Raw genomic sequence first — 11,701 nt, forward strand, 5'->3', positions numbered from 1 at the left:
AAATGACAATAATTCTATAGACGACGTGGCAATGCACGTGTATGGAGACTAATAAAATAAAAAAGGACGAATAAGTTCTATTATCCTATGTTATTTAGTTCTTTAAATTCCCGGGATTTCACAAATAAAAAAAGAAAAAGATAGTACTTGACTATTTTTCATAAATTTTTTCTGGAATTTAGTTAAGAAAAGAAAAATTAAAAAGAAAAGAAATAATCCCGTCAGTCGTCGTAAAGTTTACGCTGTCGTGTAATAAACAAATTGGGGATCCCTTCTTCCCTACTCGCTCCAAATTTACTTGCTCTGCAACTCAGAAAATTAGGGTTTCCAATTCCCCAATCCCATCAAAAACCCTAATAATCGATTTGAAACAAACTTCTCTTCAGATCTCCATAATATCCAATTGTCAATTCATTGATCTTCTTGTCAATGATCAAACCCTATTCACTCGCTTGGGTTTATCTTCCAAAGATCCACTGACGATTGAATTGAAGATCACACACAGAGGATAGTATAGTAGTATAGGGAGTAATGGATATGGATGGAAGCAAGCGCATTTTCCAACGGTTGGGTCCTCATTCACAAGGAGGGGACAACAACAGTAACAAACAGCAAAAAGTTTGTTTCCATTGGAGGGCAGGAAGGTGCAACAGATTTCCATGTCCTTTTTTACACAGAGAATTACCGGCACCGCCACATCAGCAGCAACAGCAGCAGCATAATGGGATGCCGTCATCTTCATCGAAGCGGCCTCATGCTTTCTCTTCGGATTATGATAATCGAGGCAGTGCAGGCGGAGGAGGAATGCGTAGGAATCCGAATTTCAACAATACATGGGGGAGAACTGCTGCTGGTGGAGGTGCAGTTGTGAGGAAGATGGAGAAAGTTTGTAATTATTGGGTAAAAGGGAACTGTACATATGGTAATACTTGTAGGTTTTTGCATTCTTGGACTACTGGCGATTGCTTTACTTTGTTGACCCAACTCGAAGGCCACCAAAAGGTGATCATTTGTACTCATGTTGGATATCAATTTGTATATTCTTGATTATTATACTGTTTAACAAGTATGGGAAGACTCATTATGCCAGATTATGTGTTTTATTTGAACTGGAATGCTGTTACGGTCAGAGGCGGATGTAGGATTTGAACTTTAATGAGTTCCAATTCTTAATTCTACCACATTCCATTAACTCTACTTTACTGTGTTCAAAATCTATTATTTGTACTTATTTAGTGAGTTTTCATATTGTTAACACATCTAAGCGGTCTACCACGGATGAACCTGTAGCTTATTCACTAGATTGCCCATGGTTATGGTAAATTAAATGGATTTCGCAAACAGGTTGTTGCAGGGATTGCTTTGCCATCAGGCTCGGATAAGCTTTATTCAGGGAGTACGGACAAGACCGTAAGAGTGTGGGATTGCCAGTCTGGACAGGTTCTCCTCATTCTTTCCTTTTCAGTTTTTGAAGTTATGAAGCGCGAAAATTGGAATAGGAAAATTGTCTTCGTCTCTTGAAATCTTGATATTGTATAAAATTCACTGGGAAAACTAGGAAAGAATGTTACTTGCACGTCTCTGCTTCTTTCCCTGCTAGCTGAACTAAGCACTTTTCTCTATTAATTCCTGTAAAAAGCACGGGAGTGAAAGCTTTGCTTTTTTACTGTTGAATTAATGATGAAAATAATTGAGGAAAGAGATTAGTGCAGAACAGTAATGTTATCTTTTGGTTGCATCAGATCATAATAGCACACACCGCCTCAAAGATAAGGAGAATTTCTTCTCCAGTTTAGCATGTTACAAACATAAAAAATGAAGCCACTGCCTTACCGAAGGAAGAAGTAAAATGGAAAGAAAATATTGATTCAGTTTGACAAGTTGTAAGAAAGCTAGCTGTCAATGGGAAGTGTGAAACTCTAAGCTACCCAGAGAGGAAAAAGTTATTTTTGAAGCTGAATTTAAAGGAAAAACATCTTGGAACTTGTAATATATCATGTCTATGTGATAGACATCTTCCGGACTTCCATTTGAAGATAGTAAATAAGTCTCTTGCCTCTGAAACCTTCCCACTGGATATGATGATGTATTCTCTTTGTGAGACTAGTTTCTAGCTTTGGAGGATCATGAATGAATTCTTATGTTGTGGCTTCCTTCTGTTATAGTGTGCAGGAGTTGTCAACTTTGATGGTGAAGTAGGTTGTATGCTTAGTGAAGGACCATGGATTTTTGTTGGTTTAACTAATCTCGTCAAGGTGAGCTGTGAACAGAATTATTTTCCCATCCTGCTCTTTTTACTGGCAGTTCATCTCTCTCTCTCTCTCTCTCTCTCTCTCTCTCTCTCTCTCTCTGCATCTTGCCTCATAGACATACGCTGACCTATTTACATATATGTACAACACTCTGAATATAGTGAATTTCATTCCTTTCGTGGATGTGCGTGATAACTTCACAGGCATGGAATACTCAAACAGGAACTGACCTCAGTCTTGATGGGCCAGTTGGACAAGTCTATGCTCTTGTCGTTGGCAATGATATGCTCCTAGCTGGTACGGAGGTAGGTGTATACAGTTAGTTATAATTTTAAAAAAAGGAAGAGATATGGAATGGAAGTGCATGCTTGTACAACCTGGTCTCTCTATCTGAAATTTTGTAAATTAACTGGGAAGTACTGCAGGATGGGATATTAGCATGGAAATATAATGGGAGCACCAACTGTTTTGAACCAGCTGCACAATTGAAAGAACACACCCATCATGTGGTATCACTAGTCGTTGGAGCCAACAGACTATATTCTGGTTCCATGGACAATTCAATAAGAGTAAGTCGGTTGGACTGTGATGTGAATTCTCACATCATCTTATGTTTTTCTATTTCGTCTTGATGCCTAGAGAAAGCTAGGGATTTAGAGTTCTGCAGTTTGACCTAGATGTTGCAGTTGCTACCTTTTGTTCTTACTGTTGCTATCATGACTTCAGGTATGGAACCTTGAAACTATGCAGTGTCTACAGATCTTGACAGGTCATACAAGTGTTGTTATGTCTGTTCTATGCTGGGATCAGTTTCTTTTATCATGTTCATTGGACCAAACAATAAAGGTTTATGTTTGTTCTTTTGCTTGAAATTCAGCTCTCTTAAGCTTATTCAATCATGTGTTGATTTGATTGTGCTTGTTTTTTATAGGTCTGGGCTGCTAACGAGAGTGGGAACTTGGAGGCTACGTATACTCACCAAGAGGAAAAGGTATACGAGACTACTTCTATCTATCGATATTACCTAATGACGTTTTGGTGTATGCTCACATATCAGTGTATTAATTACGTCATAACTGAAACCAACTCATTCGTTGAAAACCAAGTTTTAGGATTTACCTTCTGGAAATGATATGTTAGAGAAAAGAGAGAAAATAGAAAAGGAAAAGTGACAGAAGCTTAGAATTATCTATAAGTTTGATAGGGATGAGAGTCATAAAGTGGTTGCTAGTTTATTGTTGACGGAATATTCGTTAAATATTATAAAGTTCTTTATAACTGAATTTATATTTGTGTTTCAAACTTTTAATACACTTGATAGGGAAGAGAGCCATAAAGTGGTTTAAGTTTATTGTTGATGGAATATTCGTTAAATAATTATAAAGTTCTTTATAACTAAATTTATAGTTGTGTTTCAAACTTTTAATACACTTGCTAGATCAAAAAGTTAGTCTACATTGATGTTATTGAATATTCTAAACTTAATTAGTAAAAGAGTAATATACGTAGTACAAACTAAAAGGAAAATTAATACACCCATCGTCCCAAATGAATGATAGGGTTATTAGAACTTTTTAACTTTTAGTTTGTTTCGGATGATGATTGCTCTGCTTTGTTTAAAATACAAATACAAAATTACATATTTGGAACTGCAATAAAATACTAGAAAGCACTCCTTTAAAATTGAGATATTCGAAAAATGTTTGAAAAAATTGTAGCAAAAGAAAATTTTATTTGAATATCCAGATTGTAATAATGGTGTAAAATGGTTCATAGGGTTAACAGTGATATTGAAATCGTTCTACAGGGCATTTTGGCCAAGTAAAAATTTGAGTTTTTTTTTTTTTTTTTTTATGAATTGAATTCTGAAAACTTGGGCCTTTTACTTAATAATTATGTTTCATACAATTATTATGTTAAGTTGCTAAATAAAGATAGTATAACATACAAGCTAAAAATTAACTAAATGCTGTAAAAGAAGTGAACATTTAAATTTTTGAAATAGAATTTAGATTTTAATTTATTATTCAGCTCTAATGAAAAAAAGATGGGATATTATGTTAGCATCAGAGAGAGGAGATTAGCTAAAAAATTGAGTATATTGGGTGGGAAATGGAAGTAAAAGAGAGCAAGATTTAGTGATGTGGGACAAGAGAATCTGCGAATGATAGGAAAAAGATGGTTGCTTGCCATTCACTTTCGTTGGCATTGGATGAATAAACACTATAAGGCCCTGCTGAGGAAACGAGAGGAAAAACCTTCGCCGGATTTCCCCGTGTGGAAGGCTTATGGAGCTGGCCATGAGTCATAGGGTGGTTCTGATTTCAATACCCGTCAAAATCAGCAAGGACTAATATTAGTGTGGACAGGTGCTCTCAGAATTACAGAAGTTAATAAAGATTCTTCAGAAGTGGTTTTGGAGTTCTCCCTAATTGATCCTCCTCCTTGCGGAGGATCATATACATGGTTTGGAAATAATATTGATACCTTTGCTTCTAGAGTTGATAGATTTTTTTTTATTCTAAAGCAAAGAGTATAGCCTGGAGTTCTCATCTGTTGTCATTGATCCTTGTCCTATTTTACTGGAGTGTGGGAGTGAGACAAAACAAAACCACATTCGAGATCGACCGGTTGGCATGCGTTAGATAGTTATGGTTTTGAGGATTTAGTGGTCAAATGGTGGAAGTTAGACATAAAGGAATAAAACATTAAGATGCCTTAAGAAAAAACATTAAGATGCCTTAAGAAAAAACATTAAGATGTCTGAATAATTGAAAGAAAATAAATCCAGAATTAGAGAAAGAATTGTACAGATGGATAGCATGATGGCGAGCGCGTGAGAAGATGTGGGAAAAAAATTGGCATTGCTCTATAAACCGCGATATATCTAAAACCAATCCTGGAGATCAAAGCTCAAATCTTCTGGGTTTACAAGATGGTAAAAAGGCTAAACTTTTAAAGAATAGCAAAAACTCATAATGAATGCAGCTCAATTAACAAAATGGAAATAAGTGGGAATTCAGAGGAAGATCCTGTACATCACACGGAATTATGAATTATGAGAATCTCTTGAACAAACTGGAGAGATTATAACTTAGCTACCGTATCGGTTGAATAGAAGGAATGATTACAAAGATCATTTATAGAGATTGAAGAAGGAAGTTGAACAGGTCATCAAACAACTCGTTGGAGATGAAGTTCCTGGCTAGTCTGTTTCACCATGATAACTTTTCAGAGATGCTGTGTACTGATGATACATTAATTTATGTGGTGCTGAAGAAACAGAACTACTATATCTGAGGGTTTTATATTACTGGTTTTCGAGCCAGTGTCTGGCCTCCATATGAATCTGCCAAGGAAAACTATTTATTCACGGCAGTTTATTTTGGGCAACATAGAAATGTTCCTACCCTCTATCTTTGGCCGCATTTGGGAGCAAAATTCATGACAATGGAGTCTACAAAAGAAATGAAAAAAGCTGGTGCCTTTGGAAGAAGCAATATGTCTCTTTTAGGAAAGATTGACTTAGATAATAGTATATCCGCTAACCTATCGAATGTTCATGGTGCATATTCCAGATAGAACTGAGAATCGTAACACATTAAGAAATGATTTTCTATAGGAAGATAATCAGGATAGGAAGGAGCTGCACCTTAGTGTGATGTAAAGCAATCTTAAAATATAGTGGCCGAATGGCGGGGAACTTATGACTGCATAATAAGAGTCTCTTGTTCGAATATGGCTGGGGATATAATGTTGGAAGAGAAGAACTGTGAAAGGTGTTTAAAAAAAAGACATAAAATGACTGGTGGACTAGATCTGGTACCTTATCTTATAGAATTGCAATTTGGAAATGCATTAGAAGTCTCCAGGAATAGTTCCTAGATAAGTAAGATCTAATAGGAAGAAGGATATTTTGTTGGCAGTCTAGCAGATATATAATACTACTTTGTAAGACAGGTTTCTAGATTTATACATGCTTTTGATTAATAAATAAAGCTCTCTAGCGGAATGTCTCAGTGGGTGTAACTGGAATGCCCAATTTAGGAGGAACTGGAATGACTGGGAGATCAATAGAGTTGATTTTCTATTGGAACATTAAAGAAGGTGCTTTTTTCTGTGCGTCTGGTAGTATCTCAGTAGGGGGATTGGATTCGGAAAATTCAACCGCTGTAAGAATGGTAGTGTTACTTATCTTCTGTAACATTTAAAGGAGGTTAGGTTGATTGAAGACCAAAGTGATTCTCTAAATTGGATGGCTGGAGGGGATGGTAAATTTCTGAAAGGTCATGTTTGAGACAATTGTCAATAGCCTTGGAGGAAGATATGGAAAACCAGTGCACCAATAACCTATGTTGCTTCCCCGTAGGGCCCTTTATTTGCTATCTTAATTTATCATTTGAAAAAAATAACCTAGGTTGCTCGGACTCTCCGGTAATGCCGCCGGGTGTATGTCAAATCCTCCAAAAGTAGTGCATTTTTGGATGATCCAACACGGTTGCAGCAGCAACATAGCCAACATTACAGACTTGCTTTGCTTGGACTGTCCTACACTATACTTGCTGCTTGACACCGCACAATTTGCAGAAAAGAGGCTATAAACTGTACAACATTTCCTTTTTTTTTTTTGTGAGAAGCAGAACATGTTTTTTTAATGAAGTTCTGCAGAAACAGTTCACATCCTCTTGCACTGTAAAAATATGTGAAAACTTTGGTGCATGTTTCTGAACCTTTATGGGGGACAGCATGTGATGCCAGTAAATTTTGAACTTGCAGTATCCAGTTAGCAAAGGTTGTTGAAGGAACTTAATAAATCTGTATTCATTTTAGTATATTTCGGACGGTTTATCTTGAAAAGAAACATAGGTGCTTTGAGGGGAAAACAAAGCACTTATCTTTAGTTTAAATGTCGACAAAATGTGAAATATTGTTGTGACATGAAATTTGTAGGTGATATAGAGGCAGTATCGGAGTTTCTAGTCTGCACACACTTGGAGAATTAAATCCAGTGGATCTTTTGTACTCAGTCAGTACATTCTTGTTTCTCTAATTATGTGAATAAACTTACTTAGAGAAAAATAGATTAGTAAAATAATAAAATAGAGTATTTTGTTCCTTTCTTGATCTCTTGTTGGTTGTAAAAACTAAAAAGTGATCATATAAAGAAAATATGTTGTGCTATTATTTTCTTACGTATCATGTGTAATATTTCTAACTTTCTTGTGGTTGAGGCATATTTGTTGTGTTTTAATATTTAACTATTTCAACAAATAGCTTTATATTAAAGCATTAAGTGGTAGAAATATCAAATAAGAAAACAACTAATTAATTGGTAGAAAATTAAAAAGGCCATCTAGTATAACTTTTAAAAAAGGGTCATCTAATTTATGTCATAATTATTATTTTTGGTGATCAAACAACATTTTCTTTTATTATGAGTTTCTGAAACATTCTTAATTGTGAGAACAACAACAACAACAACAATCCAGTAAAATCCCACTAATGGGGTCTGGGGAGGGTAGTGTGTACGCAGACCTTACCCCTACCCCAAAGGAGTAGAGATGCTGTTTCCGAAAGACCCTCGGCTCAAGAAAATAAAAAGACAAACGGACAAAAGGAGACAATATTAGTATCACCACAACGATCATAGGAAAAATAGGAACACCATGAAATGCAGAAGAAAGATGCAAAGCAAAAGCGATAGCTAGTAAATAGGATATGCACTGAAAAGCGAAGTAGTAAAACACAACATTGTCACTAGCTATCTTAGACAAAAACCCTACCTGGCTAGTCCCACAGTGGTACGAAGTAAGTCAAGACTCAACTACATCCTAACCTACAACTCTAATACTCGACCTCCACATCTTCAGCCTCGCTTCCCGCATCTTGTCATCAATGGGAGCCGCGTGCACCTTCTCCCGAATAACATCATTTCTAATCTTATCTATCCTAGTGTGCCCGCACATCTACCTCAACATTCTCATTTCTGCTACTTTCATCTTCTGGATATGTGAGTTCTTAACGGGCCAACACTCAGCCCCATACATCATGGCCGGTCTAACCACCGCTTTATAGAACTTACCTTTGAGTATTGGTGGCACTCTCTTGTCACACAGGACTCCAGATGCTAACCTCCACTTCATCCATCCTACCCCAATACGGTGTGTGACATCCTCGTCGATCTCCCCTCCCCCTGGATAACCGAACCAAGGTACTTGAAGCTACCTCTACTCGGGATGACCTGTGATTTAAGCCTCACATCCACGCCCACTTACCCTGGCTTAGCGCTTGAACTTACACTCCAGGTATTCCGTCTTCGTCCTGCTCAGCTTGAAACCCTTAGACTCAAGAGCCTGTCTCCAAACCTCCAGCCTCTCGTTAGCACTGGCTCGCGACTCATCAATCAGAACTATGTCATCGGTGAATAACATGCACCATGGCACCTCCCCTTGAATATGGTGTGTCAACGCGTTCATCACCAAGGCGAATAAGAACGGACTGAGCGCAGAACCTTGGTGTAACCCCATTACAACCGGAAAATGCTCAGAGTCGCCTCCTACTGTCCTAATCCGAGTCTTAGCCCCATTATACATGTCCTTAATCGCCATAATGTAGGGAACCGAAACACTTGTTGCCTCTAGGCATCTCCAGAGAACTTCTCTAGGTACCTTGTCATACGCTTTCTCTAGGTCAATAAAGACCATGTGCTGATCCTTCTTTCTCTCTCTGTACAGTTCCACCAACCTCCTAACAAGGTGTATAGCTTCTGTAGTCGAACGACCCGGCATGAACCCGGACCGGTTGTCGGATACATCCACTGTCATCCTCACCCTCGTTTCAACCACCCTCTCCCACACTTTCATGGTATGACTCAGTAATTTGATACCCCTATAATTGTTACAACTCTGGATATCACCTTTATTCTTATACAATGGGACCACCGTACTCCACCTCCACTCATCCGACATCCTCTTCGCCTTAAAAATAACATTAACCAATCTAGTCAACCACTCCAAACCTGTTCTCCCCCACACACTTCCAAAATTCCACCGGAATCTCGTGTGGCCCGGTCGCTCTGCCTCTACTCATCTTACGCATAGCTCCTACGACCTCCTCAACCTCGATACGCCTGCAGTACCCAAAGTCACGGTGACTCTCGGAATGCTCCAATTCGCCTAGCACAATATCCCGGTCCCCTTCTTCATTCAGAAGTTTATGATAGTAAGTCTGCCATCTCCTCTTAATCTGGGCATCTTCCATCAATACTCCACCATCTTCGTCCTTGATGCATCTCACTTGGTCCAAATCCCGTGCCTTCCTCTCTCTCAACTTGGCCAGCCGGAATAACTTCTTCTCCCCGCCTTTTTTACCCAGTTCCTCGTACATACGACCATAAGCCGCAGTCTTAGCCTCCGTGACCGCCATCTCAGCCTCCTTCCTAGTTGTCTTATACCTCTCCATGCACGCTCGCCTCTCCTCCTCATCTATGCTCCCCACTAACTTTAGGTACACCGCCTTCTTCGCTTCCACTTTACCTTGGACCACTTCATTCCACCACCAGTCTCCTTTGTGCCCACTAGAGACGCCCGTCGAGACTCCTAACACCTCTCTCGCAGCCTCCCTAATACAGTCTGCTGTCGCTGACCACATAGTGCTCGCGTCACCACTGCTCCTCTAAGCTCCCATAGCCGATAACCGCCCCTCTTACTCTTGGGCTTTATCCTTAGTTAAGGCTCCTCACCTGATTCTCGGTCTTCCTCGAGTAGACCTTTTCCTCCTCTTTAACATAATACCAACGTCCATCACCAAGAGCCTATGCTGCGTCGTGGGTATCTCACCCGGAATCACCTTGCAATTCTTGCACAGTCCTCTGTCACCCCTCCTGAGGAGGAGATAGTCAATCTGAGTCTTCTCCATCGCATTTTGAAAAGTACTTTTTTATTTATTATTTCAGGGTGTCCATTTTCTTTTCTGAAAAACCTTTTAATTTTGAGAAATCTTTGATTTCTAGAACTTTTATTTATTTATTATGTCTAGTTATCTATTTCAGTCTGGAAAAAATAGAAAATCAGTGCCCGAGATCTGCCAAAACGTTACACATTTTGGAGTTTGAACGCATATTCTAAATCATGCTATACAATTCTGGAATCCACTATTGCATTAGTGATTTGTGTAATTGCATATAGATCAGAAGAATGAAGCTTGCTTGCTTTATCTATCAAACTCTGATGATGTAGTTAATGCATAACCTTTTTGATAAACAATGAGCTTTTCCCATTTTGGACATGTTTTCTCTGTCATTTAACAATGTTGTCTATCTGTAGGGTGTGCTAGCTCTCTGTGGCATGCATGATTCAGAAGCAAAGCCTGTATTGCTTTGCTCTTGCAATGACAAAACAATTCGCGTCTATGATTTGCCATCGTAAGCTTCACACTCAGCCTTTGTTGTTGGAATTCATTGTTGGTTCCTGTTATTAAATGGATCTTTTACAACATTACTTCTTCTGTTTAGCTTTTCCGAGAGGGGGAAAATATTCTCGAAGGAGGTCGTTCGTCGAATCGAGATCGGTCCTGGTGGTTTATTTTTTACCGGTGATGAATCAGGTCAACTTAGAGTCTGGAAGTGGTTAACTGAATCCAGCAGTACAGCTTGAGAGGATTGCTGCATTTACAGTGATAATATCCTTGTTATTGGTCAGCAGTTGTCTTGTTTTTCTTCTCCCATTGAGAAAATGTACCAAGCAAGGGAATATATAATAAGATAAAGTAGTACGTACCAGTTTTGATTTTTCAGAGGTAGGATTCCGGGTCACGTCCTATTAGCCTTGCTGTTTTTTGTTGCTTTAACTATTGAGCTCTTGATAGAATCCAGACATATTTTTTCTTAGTCTGGTTTGTACTCAAAATCATGATATTCATGTAAATCTCTGGAGGACATTTCTGGTCTGTCCTGTATTGTTTTTCACGAGTTATGGATGTATGTAGCTCAAAAACTCCTTGTGTAACCTTGAATAAGATATGCACCACCAGAAGACTGAAAGCTTCTTCACGTTGAACTATGTTTTTATGAGTGCAATTCCACCGAGTAGTACTGTGGAAGTTAGTATTTCTAGAGAATGGTATAGAATTATTTCTTATTTCTAAGTGTTAGTTACTTCTGTAAGGATACTTACTTTAAGAGTCTTCTAAATAGAAAACCCCAAATATATATGTGGTTCAAGTTCACGTTAATTAGCCTAGATATTATTGTACACTTCAAAATCTACGCTATTATCTTTTCGAACCTCTACTATTCCAATTTACTTTTCCTTATTTCAATTTTTATTTTTAAAATGTTACGTGCGAAGACATAAAAGGTACACCATCCATTCACTTTTATGTGTTTATTATACTAAAAATATATTTTCAATTTGACTTATATTAAGTTAGAAGAAAGATAATTTTTTTTT

The 11,701-nt window shown here is 38.1% G+C and overlaps 1 protein-coding gene across 1 annotated transcript; it reads left to right on the plus strand.

The window, feature by feature from the left end:
• The first annotated feature begins 217 nt into the window (after nt 1-217).
• LOC107791503 (zinc finger CCCH domain-containing protein 48-like) lies at nt 218-11,308 on the plus strand. Its single transcript, XM_075251989.1, has 9 exons — nt 218-1,002; nt 1,345-1,440; nt 2,166-2,255; nt 2,456-2,557; nt 2,678-2,821; nt 2,979-3,098; nt 3,184-3,243; nt 10,577-10,674; nt 10,765-11,308. The coding sequence occupies exons 1-9, from the start codon at nt 532-534 to the stop codon at nt 10,904-10,906; spliced, it is 1,323 nt and encodes a 440-aa protein (XP_075108090.1). The 5' UTR covers nt 218-531; the 3' UTR covers nt 10,907-11,308.
• The last annotated feature ends 393 nt before the right edge of the window (nt 11,309-11,701 follow it).

The sequence above is a fragment of the Nicotiana tabacum genome, chromosome 4 (genome assembly GCF_000715075.1).
Source record: "Nicotiana tabacum cultivar K326 chromosome 4, ASM71507v2, whole genome shotgun sequence".
Taxonomy (NCBI): Eukaryota; Viridiplantae; Streptophyta; class Magnoliopsida; order Solanales; family Solanaceae; genus Nicotiana; species Nicotiana tabacum.